The 18,693-nt window shown below is 35.4% G+C and overlaps 1 protein-coding gene across 14 annotated transcripts in view; it reads left to right on the forward strand.

The window, feature by feature from the left end:
* The window catches only part of DLG2 (discs large MAGUK scaffold protein 2), a 2,097,061-nt gene that overhangs the window by 478,243 nt on the left and 1,600,125 nt on the right, over positions 1 to 18,693 (forward strand). For 2 of the 14 annotated variants that reach the window (XM_058690308.1, XM_058690310.1), the window contains exon 1: positions 12,119 to 12,584. The exons of the other annotated variants lie outside the window; for them this stretch is intronic. In XM_058690308.1, the coding sequence (XP_058546291.1) occupies positions 12,555 to 12,584 (30 nt within the window). In that variant the 5' untranslated portion in view covers positions 12,119 to 12,554. Of the gene's footprint in view, positions 1 to 12,118; positions 12,585 to 18,693 lie in introns of those variants that run through there. 14 annotated transcript variants of the gene reach the window in all.

Genomic DNA, 18,693 nt, shown 5'->3' on the forward strand with positions numbered 1-18,693 from the left:
GGCTTTTAGGTTTCATTGGGTTTTTTGTTTTGTTTTGTTTTGTTTTGTTTTTGTTTTGTTTGTTTTTTGTAATAGCTTCCCTGAAGCAATCTGAACTCTACTTCAATCATAATTTTTTTGTGATTGTCACCTTGTGTATTTATTCAAGACAGGGAATCAAAATCAATTATCTATAAGGTAATGCTAAACAGGTCATAGTGCTTTATTTCATGAAATCAAGAACCTGAATTCAAAGTATGTATATTTCCAAGTAAAAATATTTTATTAATCAGCAACCTCAGATTTAATCTATTTCTGATCAATTGCCACAAGTTGATCCTTATTTATTGTAGCCTAGTGAAATACGCCAATGTTGTATTCTCCATTTCATTGATAAAAACATCAAATTTAATTATGAAAATGAGAAAATAAATCATGATTATTTTTATGAACATGCATTAAGTATTTAAACCTCATAAAATTCTTTTGGGAGATTATTTTATAAATATTTGCTTTATTGATGCTTCTTGAAATATGTCTTTAATGATGTGCCTTCTTGTCTTTTTGGTGAATCTTCTATTAGCAAGCACAGGCAATCTTCATTATGGCTCTATAGGCCTCAAATTTCTTTCAAATATGGGACAATATGTCTACTGAATGGTAAATATCAGTAAAGGATCATTTTTCTGTTGATAACCATTTATAACCTGGGCTGTCTTCTGTTAATTGCCAATTAGTTGAGCCTCTTAATTTTGACTTGATTTTGAGATTTTGGCAAAGTTCTGAGTCAGATCCAGTTATGAATTTTCATCATTATGATGTGGGGTTAGGAGTGAATGGTAGAGAAAGGATTCTTGAGACATTTTATGGTGTAACTTAGTAAGTTTATTTAAGTAGCATGGAGACAGGGCCTGTGGGTAGAAAGAGCTGCACTTTTGCTATATGAAGCTGGTGGTTATATGCTTAGTGTTCAAGGGGGAGGAGACATGCAGAGACTATTAGATTGTAAACATCTTCAAATTTCTGCTTATAAAACTATTTTCTCCAGATTTCTCTGGTGCTTGTAATTCAGACCAATATTAGCTATTGGTGAGATGTACAGGCAATTATGAGACCCTTTAAAAAAGTAGCAGCTAGCACCTATTTGGTCCTTAAAAAAGCTTTGCAGGCTATAGGTCAGCCTTCTGGACTAAAGGTGCACATTCTTCTGCTTCTATCCCTCATCAGTTAACTGTGAGGAATTTAGTTAAAATAAGAAAGGTTTTATGGTAATTGTCCTTCCCTTTACAGGGAAACTATGGAATTTAGAGCCAAATTTAACTAGTGAGCAGTTTATGGAATTCTTCTATAAAAGACCATTGTGTGCTCTCCTGAAAAATGTTTTTCCCATGTTTAACATGGAATGTGTTATTTAAACTATTTGAAACTGTTATAATATGCTGAATGCATTTCCAGGAAAGGAAGTCATCTAATTTGGCAGTGGCAGCATTTTTCTCCGAAAGGAGAGAGGGAAGGTGAATGTCCATACTAGACTCATGAATACTTAGAAAACAAATTTTTAGACTTCCTGGCTGTTCAAGAGGATATTTGTATTTTTGCTTACTGAAAATGAAGTCATCAGGACTTAGTAGGATACAAATGTGCCAACTTGTCAAGCAGCTAAATGAAATAAGTGCTGGCAAATATACTAGAAAAAGTTTTGTGTTTTTATCATGGGAAAATATATTGCTAGCCTACACTATTTAATCTCTAAAAGCTTTAGTGTTTTAATCTTACAGAGTAGTTATGAGATTTTAATGAGACCTAAATATGAAAATGGTTAGTAGTGCCTGGAAAATAGTAGATTTTTATTCTATGAAATAAATTGCAAGACTTACATTTATTTTATTAAAATGGTAGACTCCATTACAAATAGTTCTCAGGGTTTCCTTGGGTTCATACCTATATTACATCACTATGTCTATAACAGTTTTTTGCCTGGAAACCATTTGGCCAAGAAGAGCTCCTGCCTTGATAATTTCTAGTTGTTGATGTTCAAAATAAGTTCTGATTGAATTAAAATACGCATCAGTGAGAATTTCTTAATTATCTTAAAAACTGATTATATCACAAACAAAAGAATAGTCATCATTATTGTATGAATGTAATATGTTGTACATAGTGTACAACAATATTATAACTATTGTACACAGACAATTCTTCAAAGGCTGTTGACAGTAAACCACAACTTGGAAATCACAACTGTTTATATCTATTAACTATTACACTGGACTTTGGTGTCTTCATCTTCATAATTAGGATGTTAGATCAGATTATTCCTAAGGATTCTTCCAGATCTAAAGTCAAATCATTCTGTGACAGTCAAGAGAAGACAATAAATTATGTTGTATAAATAGAGTCCACTAATAATACAATTAAAGTATGTTAGCCAGCAATAACCAATGAACCCCGTGCAAATTTACACTTATGTAATAGATATGTATCTAGAACAATAACCAGGAACATCTTCATTAGGCCACATTAGTTTGAGAAACTTTCAACAATCCAGCTTATAGGCCAGTGATTCTTGAAGTGAATCCCCAACCCCCGCAACCACCAGCATTTTTATCCTCTAAAGACTTGTTAGAAAAGTTAGTTCTTGGGCTCTATTTCAGATCAGGCAAATCAGATCAAGTAAACCAGAAATGCTGGGAGTGGGACCCAGATCCAGTGTTTTAATGAGCCCTTCAGCTGAGTCTTAGGTTTGCTACAAGTTGAGAACCACTGCCATGAGTAGTAAACCTCTGGACTTTCCTCTGGTCAGTCACTAGCCATCTTCCTGTCACATACTTTAAACTAGACAATTTAGGAAAGACCCTGAAAGTAATTCAAGTATTTATAAGGCAATTAAGATAAAATAAATTGCACCATGCGTACTGTTTATGTTTCTTGTTTGCATTTCTCATTATTGGTGATCTTCTAAAAAAACTCTGCATGCTGATTTTCTAACATCATTCAGGAACATGTTAATGTCTGTATTCCTCTCTACTCTTAGTTGGCAAATTTTGGCCATAGCTTAATTCCAGGCTTCTGGAAGCTATTTTGCCCAGTGGGAGATATCTTCCCTAAAAGTATTGATCCATAAAAATCAGAATCAGAAATAGCTTTCAATTGCATTCTCTCTCTGTGCCATGGAAGGAAACTTTCCCTGCTTTTGTTATACATTTAGCCGAATTTCCATATATTTGAGCATGCTTTTGCCATCACTGAGGCTTAGACAACTGATTTCTCTTCTTTCCAAAGTGGTTTTATCAATTGCAGACTTTACCTCTGTTTTAAGGGCTTATCTGAATCATGGTGTTGCCACTTGTCATAGGATGTGGAGAACTCTGAAGTTACAAAGGGCAATACAATTTGCAAAATTTGTTATAGGTATGTTTATAAGAACTGATGAAATTTTGTGAAATCTGTGAGAAAATTAAAATTAGGAAATGAAAATAAAGATATCATTGGGAATTCTAGACCTTTACTGAGGAAGAAATATTTTAAATTTGATGTGGTTCATTTTATTATTTCCATTGAACAATCTTAAATAAGTGGAAGTGTCTTTTAGGGCTATGCTCTGTGTTTAAATAAATCTAATAAACAAAGGGTAATATTTGGAGATTTGGTCTTCCAGAATCCTAGTGAGAAACAATGAGGACTTTTAATCAGATCACAGGATGATGAGGGAATTTTGACACGACATGGTGACTAAGTAGATTTGAGAGATAGGTGGTATGAGAATGAAAATGGGAACATTTAGGTTGATTCACAGATAAACAGAGTGAATTCAATAATGTTGTCTTAAATTTGAGACAATAGTGGAACAGCTAAGAAGAAATATTCTAAGAGGATTTGTACACATTGGTTGAGAAACAAGTGCGATGTCAAAAGTAGGACAGTGTGGGGTGCCTGTGTGGCTCAGTTGGTTAAGTGTCTGACTTCTGGTTTTGGCTGGTGTCAGGATCTCACAGTTCATGTGTTCGAGTCCCATGTCAGGCACTGCACTGACAGTGTGGAGCCTGCTTGGAATTTTCTGTCTCCCTCTCTCTGCCCCTCCCCCACTCACTATCTCTCTCTGTCTCAAAATAAATAAACATTAAAAAAAAGTAGGACAGTGTGATAGAGTGTAAAGAGTATAGAGTGAAAAGTCAGATACCACAGTTTATATTTTGGCTCTACCACTAAGTAGTCATGCAACCTTGAGTAGATTAAATAGCCTCTATTTTTATTGTAAAATGTAGGTAATGCCTATCTTATAGGACTACAATAAGAATCAAATGAAATAAACAGGACTGACAGCTAAATGCTCTGGTTACTGCTTATGTTTGGAGACATGATTGCAGAACCAAACGTCTCAAAAATATTTTAAGTTTTAGATAATATTTTTGTTGTTTGATATTTAAACCTAATTTCTTACAGATTTTTTTAAACAAATGATTATTTTTGAAAGAGAGAGGGAGACAGCATGAGCAGGGGAAGAGCAGAAAGAGAGGGAGACAGAGGATCTGAAGCAGGCTCTACACTGTCAGCGCAGAACCCCATGCAGGGCTTGAACCTACATACTGTGAGATCATGACCTGAACCCAATTTGGATGCTTAACTGACTGAACCACCCAGGTACCCCTAAATCTAATTTCTGAAGCAGAAAACAGATTCTAGCCAATCTTTTGAATTAGAACTGTTTGGTAAAGGTATTCAGTGGGTACTATGCAAATACCATAATGGATAGGGCATAAAATTATGTCTTTTTAACAAGAACAAAGAAGTACCAGTTGGAGAAAAATTTGACTATAGGGAACATATCAGACTGGAAAGGAAAAGTGGTGTAAGAGTAGGTCATAATTAGAAAACAGAGAACTTGGGTCGTTGTCTTTGTACTCTGATGATTTGGGCATTCTTGGGCAAATCACTTGGCCAGTCTATACCTCAGTTTCCTAATCTAAAGTAATTAGATAATTTATATTTTAAATAAAATTTTTAACAAACAAACTTATAACACTTTGATAGAATGGGAAAATTATTTCTTTTAGAGAATCCCAACATGGACTTTAATTTTTTTTCAGATTAAAATGTTATCTGTTAATGTACTCTGTTAACACCTGCACATTCTGATTAAGAATAATTTTGCAGCTGAGCTCTATTTCACTATTTACTGTCCTTGCCAATATTTATAAGGAAACTTCTTTTCTTTAATGCTACTCAGCCATGGCAAAGAAAGCTTTTATGTTTGTTTGTTTTAATGAGAGCCGACTGGGGATTTCCATGCTTTTATATGTGTACCTTAGATGCTCTCCATGGTCCTTATTTTAAAATAGTTCTGAGTTAATCTTCCTGGAGACCTAAATTCAAAAAAACCCCACAGAATCATCCATTCCCCTACTCCCACCGCATACCAATATCAAGCTCTGCACAGCAAGTCCCACCTACCTGCTGGTTGCCCCTCAGTCTGAAAAAACAAACACAGAATCAAAGGATTAAAAGTAATTTTATTAGTAATTTGGAGCAATGACTCTCCTCAGTCTTAAATAACCTCTACTGCTGCCCTGCTAAGGGAGAATCTATCATCTGGAAAGCCTCTAGTTATAGGATATTTACCACTTCCCAAGGTATTTATTCGATCTGGGCAAGTTTAAACATTATGCTGTTATTTTTTAAAAATTAAACTCAGGATATTCAAATTATTGTAGCACTGAGTATATTTTCTCTTTTCTAATGTCAGTGAAAGTAAAGTGGTAAACTTCTAAGTATCTGGAATTAATAAGGAATAATTTTTTCTTTTTAATGAGATACTGTAGCTAACTGACTAACTTGCTTTACTAATGTAAAATGTAGAATGTAATTACTCCTCATTGTCTGGTTGATGAAGATATTGTGCTTTATCTTTGAGCACCTTGTAGTGCCTCAGGGTCAGTGTTCTGTCTATGAAAGATTAATCGCTGGACTTCTATACTAGCGTTTCAGGAGATCAGGTTATTGTGTTACTAACTCTGACATTTTCCTAAAGTGATTTTAACTAGTCAATCCAATTATCAGTATACTGATTTACTAGCTGCCTCTAAAGCAACACAAATAACTACAGAAATGATAGTTTGGCCATTTGATGTTTCTTTGTTTAGGAACTTAGTTTTTTTTTTTTTTTTTTTTTTTTACATATGTTTGAAAACAGCAAAGTATATTCTTTGATAGTTTAGGGAATATTCAGATATCCTGCCCTTAGAACCAAACATTTGAAATTTATGGTATTTACCAGCTGGATAGATGAGTTAATAATTTCTAAAGTACAGCAGATCAGCATTCTCACAACAGTGGGATGGAACTTGGAGTTAGATGATCAAGCTTCATGTCCTCCTTCATCTTCTCAGTCAGTGGAGTGCCCTCCATGCACTGGTTTACCAACTGAGTAACTATATAAATTTGAGCAAGTTAATTTTTCTGAGCCTCAGTTTCATCACCTGTAAAATTATACTTAATTCACTGGTTGTAAATACTTAATGAGAATATGTATATGAATGTGTCTAATCACAGCCTGCTAAATAAAAAGTTAATGCCGAATCTGAAAATTATTCTTTACTTTATGTATTTGTAAATACTATGGTTAGTGTAAATCACATTTTTAGAAACTAAGCAATATTAAAAGATCTTCCCTGTGATACATCATATTCATTCATTCATTCATTCATTCATTCAAAGAAGTCTCCAGCATCTGTTACACAGCTGGGCACTGTTCTAAACACTGGTGATATAGCCATGGACAAAACAGGTAAACTTCTTGCTCCCAGAAATAAATTTCAGATAGAGGATATGGCAAGATATGAATAAAGAAGATAATTTCAGATTGTGATAGTTGCTATGAAGGAAATAAATAGGATTATGTGATAGAGAATTATGGGAGGGAATGTAATTTAATTAAGGAGGTCAGTTGGGGAAGATTTATAAAGTGCTAACATCTGAGCAGAGATCTGAATGATGAGGAGACAGCTGTGTAAAAACCCAGGGGAAGAGCGTTTTAGGCAGAGGGAACAACAAATTCAAGGCCTTGAGGAAGAATGAGAATGAGGAAGAATGAGGTCAGTGCGATGGGATGTAAAAAGGGGTAGTGTGGGAAGGGCAGTTAGCGATACTACAGAGGTTATTTATGTCAACTTGAAAACAAAATTGTATTTCAGATCATATAACTTTCTAGATGTGTGGCCTGTGCACAACTACTTGGATTTCTGGACTCCATTTAACTCATAGCATTGTACAGTAATAGGAAAAATTAAGCCTTATAAGGAATGTACTTGATGTTCAGCAAAATTTATATAAACTTTTAGGGAAACAATATTTATTGAATGTTTTCATCATTTTTAGTTTACCACTTGTAATTGTCTAAATTTCAAAGGTTGTTTCAATTTGATGATAATAACAAGGGGAGTGGTTACATGGTTATCAATTATGTTTCAATTCACTTACATAAGCAAAATTGACATGCAAACTATTGTGGGAAAGTAGGTGAACGATGAGCATTTCTGTGGCAAGTTTTGATTCACTCAAGATTCTTATTTAATTTTAAAATTTTAAAATTTTAAAATATTTAAATTTTATGTTTTTCTACATACTTAACATACACAGAATACATAGACTCCTGCCTTTCATAAATCATTTTAGGGATCCGGTACTATCCATGATATTTTTTTCATCATGGAAACACTCTAGAAAAGTCAGTCCTTTTCTAGTTGATCCTAATTTCCTATTTGCCTCTGGAGAGTTTGGAAATGAGGGCAGGCATTTTGCCATGATCTGCCCGCAGTCTATTTATTTTACTAAGCTAACAAGCTATGCAGATGTCATTTGTGAGCCTGCTGTCCTGGGTATATGGGGAACAGACAGACGGGATGGAAGTCCATGTGGGTGGATTTCTTCAGTTATTTCCCTTGGAGCTGATATTTCTAATGTGGAGGCAATTCCTTCTGGGTTGCTCCCAAGGCCCTTATAAACTATAAAGACCATGGTGTAGGAGCCCAGAGATGTGCCTGTCTTTTTGCGGGGGAGGAACTGCAAGTTGTTTGTAATTAGTTGTACAGAGTCCAACTTCTTCTCCTGGAGAAGGCCTTTCAAATCTGTGTCTCACTCTCAGGTTGGACCCAGGGAAACAGAAACTGCCTCAGGAATGAGGTAGGATGAGATGGAAAGCACATTGTACTTTGGATTGGAATAACCTATGTCCTGTATCACATAGGGCAAATTATATAATCTCAGGGAGATTCAGTTTCTTCATCTGTAAATCAGGGGTTATATTTCCTTTCTGAAGGGTCTAGTGACCATCAGAGATAATATGTATAAAGTACTTGCCACAGTACTTCTGATAATAGCCACTTGATAAATATAAATATAATAAATATAAATATTTATATTTGTAAATATCTTCTCATATACACATCAATATATTTCTTTCTTAAATATATAAATATATGTTACATATATTTGTTCTTAAATATGTATGTAAATGTATACATATATATGAACAATAGTATATGTGCATGTGGTACTCAAGTGGACAAAGGATGCATATCATAGGTTTTAAAGCAATCTCTTGTCAAGAAAAAAAATGGCATAACTGAATCTGTGATCATTCTTTCATTCCTGAAATATTTATTTTGTACCTTTTAAGTGCAGGTACCATGCTAGACGGCAGAGATATGCATTATATTTGTCTGCAACGGGCTTAGAGTCTAGGAAAATAAAACCACTAGGGTTTTACTTTCATACTGTTGGAAACAAACAAAATAAAGTAATGCCTATAAATGGTTAAGGTACAGGCTTAGTGCAAGTAATTTGTAAAAGTAATTTTCTGATATCAAATTTCCAATGGTAGATTTTACTAAGAATCACTATGTTCCTGGATTGGTATCATTAACCTTAAGGAATATCAAGTAAAGCAATTTTCAGGCTGTGGCTTTATATCTTGCCAAACACTTTATGTGAAATCACAGACCCAGTTGAGTTCTATGTCTGTAAAAAAGTGCTTCAAGCTGATGCCTTGTTAATTTTAAAAATAAAAAGAATGTTTCCCTTGAGACAAAGGAGTGGATTACCTTCTATCATCTTTAAATCTGAGGAAAATCAATGGAGAGCCAGGTATACACAAAGTAGAAAGCTGCATCCACTTCAAAATGTTAGCTATTTTCTTTGATCTAAACATGCAAACATTATCCAATTAATCACACGTGGTAAACAAGACCTAATGACTATACAACATGTATATTCCATGTGTATATTCCATGTATATAACACATTTGTACTCAATATTATATGAATGATGCTTTTTCCGTGCCCCAACCCCCCCCCCCCCCCGCCCGACAGAGATTGCATGTTATTTGTAAAATACCTGCTCTAAAGTGCTTTTATTTAATGGAAACCCATTGGATGTGTTCATATAAGCTGACTGCATAAAGATAAAAGATATTATTGATTCACTTCTTTTTCAAATATAAAGTGTGCATAACATTTTTCTTCCTCACAACTTCTAGCTAACCTCGTGGGTCCTTCTCAACTCAGTTCAAGGTTCCTCTCTGGAAAGCTTTCCCTGGTTACTCCATTCTGGGTTAAATGCCTCTGTGTTGTGATTCTCAAACACCCTCAGTGCAAGCTGTATTGTCCTAGTTAATACATTTGTAGGCAGGGATTCGGCCAGCTTTTGCTCATCCTTGTGTCCCCACGTAAGTACATTGTCAAGTACATTTGTGGAATGAATGAGATTCTGGAGTAGACAAAGGGAATATAGAGTCAAAACTTCCATTAAGGAGCTCATGGTCTAGTAGGTGATATAAACATTAACCCAAAAATGATATAGTGAGCCCTTAACAAATGTGTTGGATGCATGACTTAGTACGTGTATATGGTAAGCCAGAATTTATGCTAGATGAGTTGCCTTTATTCTGAAGGTCTTTATAGTTTGCAGAGCTCTTTGACCTGTGATTAGCCAGGTCAGATAAGTCAATCTCCCTTTGCCAGTTTGTCCATATTTTAGCTATCTCTACTCTAGGAAAATGGATACAGTTCCAGAATTACCTTTCTTCCAAGGATACTTTGTAAAATATCTATCTTACTCTGCTACACAATTTACTTCCTCTGTGTTCCTAATTCCTGACTGTCTTTGTTCTGACCATGACTAACAAAGCTTTGGATTTGCAATAAGTTACTAGGTATCTGTCCTAGGGAAGTCATTTAATTTTCAAGGTGGTAAGAATGCCACCAGTGCTTTGTCAACTTCAAAGTGCTGTAGGATGGGGCGCCTGGGTGGCGCAGTCGGTTAAGCGTCCGACTTCAGCCAGGTCACGATCTCGCGGTCTGTGAGTTCGAGCCCCGCGTCAGGCTCTGGGCTGATGGCTCGGAGCCTGGAGCCTGTTTCCGATTCTGTGTCTCCCTCTGTCTCTGCCCCTCCCCCGTTCATGCTCTGTCTCTCTCTGTCCCAAAAATAAATAAAAAACGTTGGAAAAAAAAAAAAAAAAAAAAACAAAGTGCTGTAGGAACATAAAGCCTAATGAGTTTGAAGATGAATATGACAATCAGTATCAATTGCATATTAGATGCCTTGTTTGTGTTATAGAAACACTGATACCTAGGAATGCTCAAACGCATGATGTTTTACATACTAGGAGACAAGTTTAGGAAGTAATGAATTAAATTATTATGATGGTGTAATAAATAAGAAAAAAGGGTAAACAGACAAAGTGATGCTTTTTGAACCTTTTGAACCATATGACAGTCACCTAATTGAATGGACCAGGACCTGGGTTTTACTTGTGTTATTTAACTTGAAAATTATCTGAAGATTATTATACCAGTAGGATAACAGTTTTTTATCTATAAACAATTTTTTGAACCACTTTTTTTCTTTTCTCCCCTGAACACATATCTGAATATCTATGAACTTTTTAATTTTTTTTTTAAATCCTTAGAAAAGTGCTGTCATTTTGGTAGAACAATAGCATGTCAGTTTCTGAGATACTCATCTATTTAGCAATCAAGAGGATATCAAGGTTAGAAACTGAATAATTCATGAAAGATGGAAGAGTTTTTACATGTTTATCTTTTTCTCAAATTGTTCATTGTAGAAAATATACTTTCTATAAAAAATGAGAGGGGGGTATGTGGTAGGTGGGGAATGGTTCTGCTGGTATCTTAAAGAAGTAAGCACAGTGTGCATAGGTTCTTAGATATGTCTTCGTGTTGCTCTCAATGATCCAGGTGAGTATGTGTTTTCTTCTAGTGAAAAGGAGGCATTGATTTTCCATTTTTATTGGTCAGGTAGTGCTTTCCATTCTGTCATTCACGTTCTATCTTCCTAATTTCTCCACCCCTTCTCTCTGCACCCCCGTTTCTTTCTGTTGCAGTCTGTCTTTGCCTGTGTGTCTAAGAGAATGAAGGAAGAGTCTATTATTATCCAGAGTGATGTTGTCCAGTACCTCAAAGGCAGTCTATGTGGCCGGTTCACTGGAAAATAGGGAGGGATTTGAGGGTAGGGGAAGGTTAATCATTTGGCTGTTAAAATGCTGCAGAAGGGAACACAAAGCTCTGCCCACGTAATAAGCGCCTGTAGGCAGCCAGTGAGGAGGGAAAAGTTTGGGAAAGAACTCATTTTTTGTCTCTCAGAATGCAGAACTTTTGTAAACATGTTGGAACCTCCTCTCACCCCAATTTTATAATACACTTATTTCTTTAAATATTTAAGTTGCTTGTGTATTCACTTACATCACTGACCACATAAATAGGTCCAGAAATAAAAGAAGAAATTTGGTGTTTTCTAAGTTACACCACCAAGTCTGCAGTTTTTAATGTTCCTGGCCCACTTTCCCTTTCCCAGCTGTTAGTCATTTGTAAGAAGCTGCCCTTGTAAACTGCAAGTGAGTTGGGATGTGATGTATTCAGCGCTGCATGCACCGTAGCTTTTCAGTCATATCTTTCGAATCATTTAGACTCCCGGGAATCATGTTCATAATAAATAGCTTTTTATTATCCAAAGCCGCTGTTCTGGCAGCCAAACGACAGCCCTTTGATAGATGGGCCGGGTAGTTTTTGTGTTGTGCTTACTCAGAGTTGTTAGTAGGAAAGACGAAGGCAGCAAAGGGGGGACCTTGGCAAAGCAGCTCTTATGGGTATACTGAAGCAGCAGATCAGAATTCAGAAACAAGAACGAGAGCTGAAATGTGATTCTCTGGTGCTTGGTGTTACACTCCTCTCCAGGATAGAACTGTGCGGGGCACTCACGGGAGCCTTGTTCTGATCACCGAATCCACTAAAGGACCATGCAGCCGCGGAGCCCAGCAAGCCACCGGGAAGTTTTGCCGGAGCTGATTTCTAGGGGATTTTCCGGTGCCTAGGAGAATCCTGCTGGCTTTGAGCTGTATGGAGGAGGGCTCCAGTTTCCCATGAGGGCCCCCTTGGAAAAGCCGTCTGTGCAGAATCCAGGCTCTGCTTCTCTCTGTGTGACATTTATCAAAAGGCTTTTCTCACCTTTGCTGATTTGCTGGTGTGATTTCCATGTACTGAGTCCTGTGTAGGGATCCAGGATGGATTGCCTGTGCATTGTCACCACAAAGGTAGGATAGGAAACAGGGCTGTTGTTGTGTGCAGCATTTTTCTATTATTATTCTGGTCCTGTAATTAATCAGCTCTGGTAGGTGCTGGCAGTTCATGAGATAAAATGATTAGTATAATGTACTTTGCTGGGCATTTTGTTCCCCCATGAGGGTCTGAGGGACTTATCCTTATTTGATTTCAACTTCTTATAGTGATATTGTGTGTTTGTGCAAATGAAAGGGGAATTTGCCTGTGTTTTTATGGAAGGATTTGCTTTTGCCTCTATTTATAGCTCAATATTAAAATATCTATAGTAGTAGTGTAGCTTACACATCATTTTAACATATCAGGGTAGTCTTTCTGAGTGTGATAATTAGCTTTTCATTTAAAAACCATGTCTTCTATGCTTGAAGAAGCCAATCAGCTTTACTGTGGCTTGACATATTGTTTCTGATTGGAGAATTCTGATATTCTGCATTTTAGTGATTTTTTTTAAAGGAAAAAAAATCTTTAGGCCCTGGTTTAAAACAAACAAACAAACAAACACACACACACAATTTTTAATGTCAGACTGATTCTATTTTGATTAGAAGCAAATGAAATATTTGCATTATCAGAAATAGAAATAAAACTGGGAATGGAATAAAATCAATAGGCATTCCTATTATGGGTTTATAGAAAAGAGCTAAAAATTTCAAATGCATTTTATTTTATTCTGTCATCAGTTCCAAATAAGGTATTTAGATTTCATAACCACTGGTTATTTGAATAGAAATTAATATTATTTTTAGAAAACAACTAATTAAAACACACTTTTTCATTAGCTTTCTTTTCATTTTGCATATAAGCATACTATAAGTTAATTTGAGCTATATCTTTTAGTAACTGGCATTGATTAGACACCCATTAAACATGACAAAATAAATAGCTTAGTGCATAAGACTCATTAAGTGTAGACTTCCCGCTGTGATCTCTTTTTACCAGTTAAGAAAAGATTATTTAATTTTGAAGCCACGAGCCAAGTTCTTCTTAGTATGACCTTAAATATTATACTTTTCTTGATTATATTTCAGAAAATCTTAATGGATATCTTCCTTTAGTGCCTAGTATCACATGGCAGGTTCATTGATGTTAATAGATATGAAGTCTAAAAACTTCTGGTTGGATTAGTTGACCAGGCCTCAAAGTTACCTTAATACCTTCTTTTACTTTTAGAAGTTACCAAGCATCTCATTCAGTTTTTCCAGTTAAGTCAGTAAAAATAAGCTAAGATATATTTTTAATGTATATTTATTTATTTTCAGAGAGAGGGAGAGCACAAAAGCACATGGAGCAGGGGAGAGGCGGAGAGAGAAGGGAAGAGAATCCCTAACAGACTCTACCCTGTCAGCTCAGAGCCCAACATGGGGCTCGAACCCACCAACTATGAGATCATGACCTGAGCCAAAATCAAGAGTCAGACATTTAACTGACTGAGACACCCAGATGCCCCTAAACTAAGATAATTTTTTTAAGCTAGGTGGGAAATTTTATTTCTATATATAACCTAGGAAAGGAAATAGTCTTTTTAACATTTTTCACATTTACTGAGGTGTTACACTCAGTGTTACTTTTCTTGAGTAAATACAATCAGTTCTGACTTATATGCGTTTCTTAATTATTGCCAAATCATAATTTCAGGTAACTGTGAAACATAATTAGTAGTTTAAAAATAAGTTATAAAAAGCTATTAATTACAACCCCAAACTGTACTCTGTTGCATTGAACAATTTATATCAACATTGAAATCTAAGTTTCCTCAATTTGGAAAACATAATCTAGTGAAAAAAACTTGTCATATGCTTTATATTCTCTTAACAAAATATTAATGACTACAGGTAAAAATGAAAAAAAATATTCTTCTTCTTCTTCAAATGCTATATCAGACATAAATGTCATATTCCAATATTTTGATTTATCATACAAATTACACAATTCAACAGGACATATACCCATGTAAGAATTTATGAATTTTCTGAATTATATTCACGAATGTTTCTAGGGTGGCATATATATCATTTTTATACGACAATCATACTTACAACAAAGTTATATTATGATGATGGTAAATAGTGCATGAATGATTTAAAAGCTCACATGAGTGAGGAGACTTCCTGGCTGGCTTCAGATCCCATATCCTGTCTACCTCACCCACACCACTGGTGCTCTTCTTTTTTCCAAGTGGCTGTGCACTTGGGTTGTCCTTGCTCCCTCTTTCCTGGGACTCTGATAGGAAACCTGCCAAGAACTCGGAAATTTTAATTCTCTCTTAGTTCAACTCCCATCTCTTTCTTCTCCAGCAATGAGTCTACCTTCTAACTGCTCTGGCCAAGATGCTTTCTTCAAGTCTTGCTTTACGGCAGCTGTGTGTGAGACTGGAAATCCTTGAAATCCTTTTTCCCCCCCAAGATTTTGTTTAAATTTCATTTATTTAACATATTGTGTACTATTGGCTTCAGGAGTAGGATTTAGTGATTCATCACTTAGGTATAACACCCAGTACTCATCCTTAACTCAACAAGTGCTCTCCTTAATGCCCATCACCCATTTAGCCCATGACCTCCCAGCAAACATCAATTTATTCTTTGTATTTAAGAGTCTCTAATGCTTTGCCTCTGTCTCTGTTTTTATCTTATTTTACTTGTCCTTCCCTTTCCCTGTGTTCATCTGTTTTGTTTCTTAAATTCCACATATAAGTGGAATCATATGGGATTTATCTTTCTCTAATTTATTTCACTTAGCATAATACACTCTAGTTCCATCCACAATGTTCATTCTTTTTGATGGATAAGTAATATTCTATCATATATATATATATATATATATATATATATATATATATATGTCTGTCAATGGACATTTGGGTTCCTTCTATAACTTGACTATTGTTGATAGTGCTACTGTCAATATTGGGGTGAATATGCCTCTTCGAATCTGTATTTTTGTATCCTTTGGATAAGTATCTAGTAGTGAAATTGCTGAGTCATAGGGGAGTTCTATTTTTAGTTTTTTGAGGTACCTCCACTCTGTTTTCCAGTGGCTGCACCAGTTTGCATTGCCACCATTAGTGCATGAGGGATCCCCTTTCTCCACATCTTCTCCAATATCTACTGTTGCCTGAATTGTTAATTTTAGCCATTCTGAAAGGTGTGAGATGGTATCTCATTATGCTTTTGATTTGTATTTCCCTGATGTTGACTGATATTGAGCATTTTTTCATGTGTCTTTATGCCATTTGTATGTCTTCTTTGGAGAAATATCTGTTCATGGCTTCTGCCCGTTTCTTCACTGGATTATTTATTTTTTGGGTGTTGCATTTGATAAGTTTATAGATTTTGGATACTAGCCATTTTGCCAATACATCATGTGCAAGTATCTTCTCTCATTCTGTAGGTTGGCGCTTAGTTTTGTTGATTGTTTCCTTTGCTGTGCAGGAGCTTTATATCTTGATGAGGTCCTAATAGTTCATTTTTGCTTTTGTTTCCTTGCTTCCAGAGACATGTCTAGTAAGAAGTTGCTTCAGCTGAGGTAAAACAGGTTGCTTCTTGTATTCTCCTCTAGGATTTTGATGGTTTCCTATATCTCATTTAGGTATTTCATTTATTTTGAATTTACTTTTGTGTATGGTATATGAAAGTGTTCCAGTTCCATTCTTCTTCATGTTGCTGTCTAGTTTTCCCAATGCTATTTGTTGCAGAGACTTTTTTCCATTGGATATTCTGTTCTGCTTTGTCGAAAATGAGTTGACCATACATTTGTGGGTACATTTCTGGGTTCTGGGTTCTGTTCCAGTGATCCATGTGTCTGTTTTTGTGCCAGTATCATACTGTCTTGATGATTACAGCGTTGTAATACAGCTTGAAGTCCGGAGTTGTGATGCCTCCCACATTGCTTTTCTTTTTCAACATTACTTTGGCTATTTGAGGTCTTTTTTGGTTCCATAAAAATTTTAGAATTATTTATTCTAGCTCTGTGAAAAATGCTGGTATTATTTTGATGGGGATTGCACTGAATATGTTGATTGCTTTGGGTAGTATAGACATTTTAACAATATTTGTTCTTCCAATGAGACCAGAACTCCTAACTATCTGGATCTGTCCTGGGGTCCACTTCATCTGTGGTGCATCTCAGTATCACCCTTGTCAAAGTTTTCACTGGGAAACACAGATATTTCTCCTGGTTCTCTTCATTACTTCCTGTATTGGTGAGAAAGACACTTACTGCCCCCTTGAATCATCCTGTGACCTTTGTGCCTGCTTTATTCCCCCACTTCCTTCTATTACACACATTGTAGAAATAAATTCCTCTTCATGTCTCTGCTCCACATTCCTAAGAATGGATGTTATAAGATTAATGAGAGGAGAGATTATGACAAATCAAGACAAAGCACTGCATAATGGCAATATAAAAGGATCTATTAGACATACCAGAGAAGTGGTTTTATTTTTAGCTTTTCTGCATAGAAAAAAGAAATGATTGTGGCACATTTAATAATAATATAACCCCCTTGATAAAATAATCCTGCCCTAGATCTCACCCATAAGACTCAGGTTGCTTATGGTCTTAATTGCTTTAGTCTGGTTAGACTTGTTTGCCCTCAGATTTGGGGTAAGATCTTTTAGGCCAGAGAATAATCAGAGCAACCAAAAACAGAATTTCTGCCACATGGATCCCAAGGTCCTTTCAGATGTTCAGAAAAATCGCTTTCAAAGAAGATTGAGTCATCTCTTTTATTTGACGGTTTCTGTCCAGTTTCAGTTTCAACTCTTTTGTCACAGATGTCACTACTGAGACAGAGAAGTAACGTGACTTAGTGTGAAGGGCAGAACTCTAGAGCAAGACTTGGATTTAAATTGTAGCTCTGACAATTACTAGCTTAGGACTTACTTGGGTAAGTTGTTTAACCTGATCTCCCTAGGCCTGGATTTATTCATCTTTGAATAGGGTGTATTATCTATGTGTGAGTGATATTGTGGTAAGTATGGAAAGTACCAGCACAACTCCTGGCATATGGAAAGAATTCAATATAGGACAATTTATTGAGCAGCTCAAAATTTATATCTTTAATCTATCCTTCTGTTTGGTGTGGTCACTGAGGAAATGAGGTCATCTCAATAATACCAATTAAACACAACTTACTAGTTAATTTAACACGTTTTATAGAGTGGACATTTCTTAAATATATTTTTGAATAATTGTAAGATAATATTCCTCCAAATTTTGATAACTAAAATACACGGAAAATAATGTTAGACTCTGTTAAGGTGGAGACATGCTGTTAGGTGATTGGCCAATAGGACAACAGTTCTAGATAGGAAGCAGAATATTCTGGGTTAAATTTAATAAAATGCAAGCAGTAAGTAGAAGTTTTCTTTTGTTGTGTAGGGATTTGTAAGTACATATGTAATAGTATATTGGCTGTACAAGAAGAGAAGAAAGGTGGAACTATGTAAAATAAAAATAAATCTTCACTTTGTGACTTTGTGTACCAAGGGGCATCTGGGCTTCAGTGTCCTTGCCTGTAAAATGAGTGTATTTTATTGCATCTTTGTGGTTCTTTCTTTTCCATCTCTAACCAATAGTATTCTAAAGTATATAATCTCTGCAAATAAAATTATTTATGTATACAAAATGTCTTAAAAAGTAGTAGTGGGTGAAACCGATATTGATATCATTTCAGATGTCCTTTAGCCAGACTTACAGATATTAAAGAAAAGTTTTAAAAGATCTACAAAGACAACTATAATATGTTAGGTTGCTGCTGTAATTTGTAATGAAGACATGATGGTAGCATTATTTTTTAATGTGTTTAACAGTATTAACAGGTTACTGTGCATAATAAAATTTAAATAGTAGAATGAAAAGTGGACCAGGCAGTTTAAAGTATGTTTTATTGATGTTTTTAATATATATCTCTTCTGTAAATAAGATATCACTCTTTGACTCCATCATCCCACTATCTTTTACACTGAAGTTGCTCAGAATTTCTAAAAGGAAACAGAAGTTGTTCCTGAGCATTTAAAATATTTTTTAATCAAGGCTAGTATCATATTATTTATTATGACTTGAATAGAAAAAAATGCACACTAT

Source organism: Neofelis nebulosa, chromosome 10 (genome assembly GCF_028018385.1).
Source record: "Neofelis nebulosa isolate mNeoNeb1 chromosome 10, mNeoNeb1.pri, whole genome shotgun sequence".
Classification (NCBI taxonomy): domain Eukaryota; kingdom Metazoa; phylum Chordata; class Mammalia; order Carnivora; family Felidae; genus Neofelis; species Neofelis nebulosa.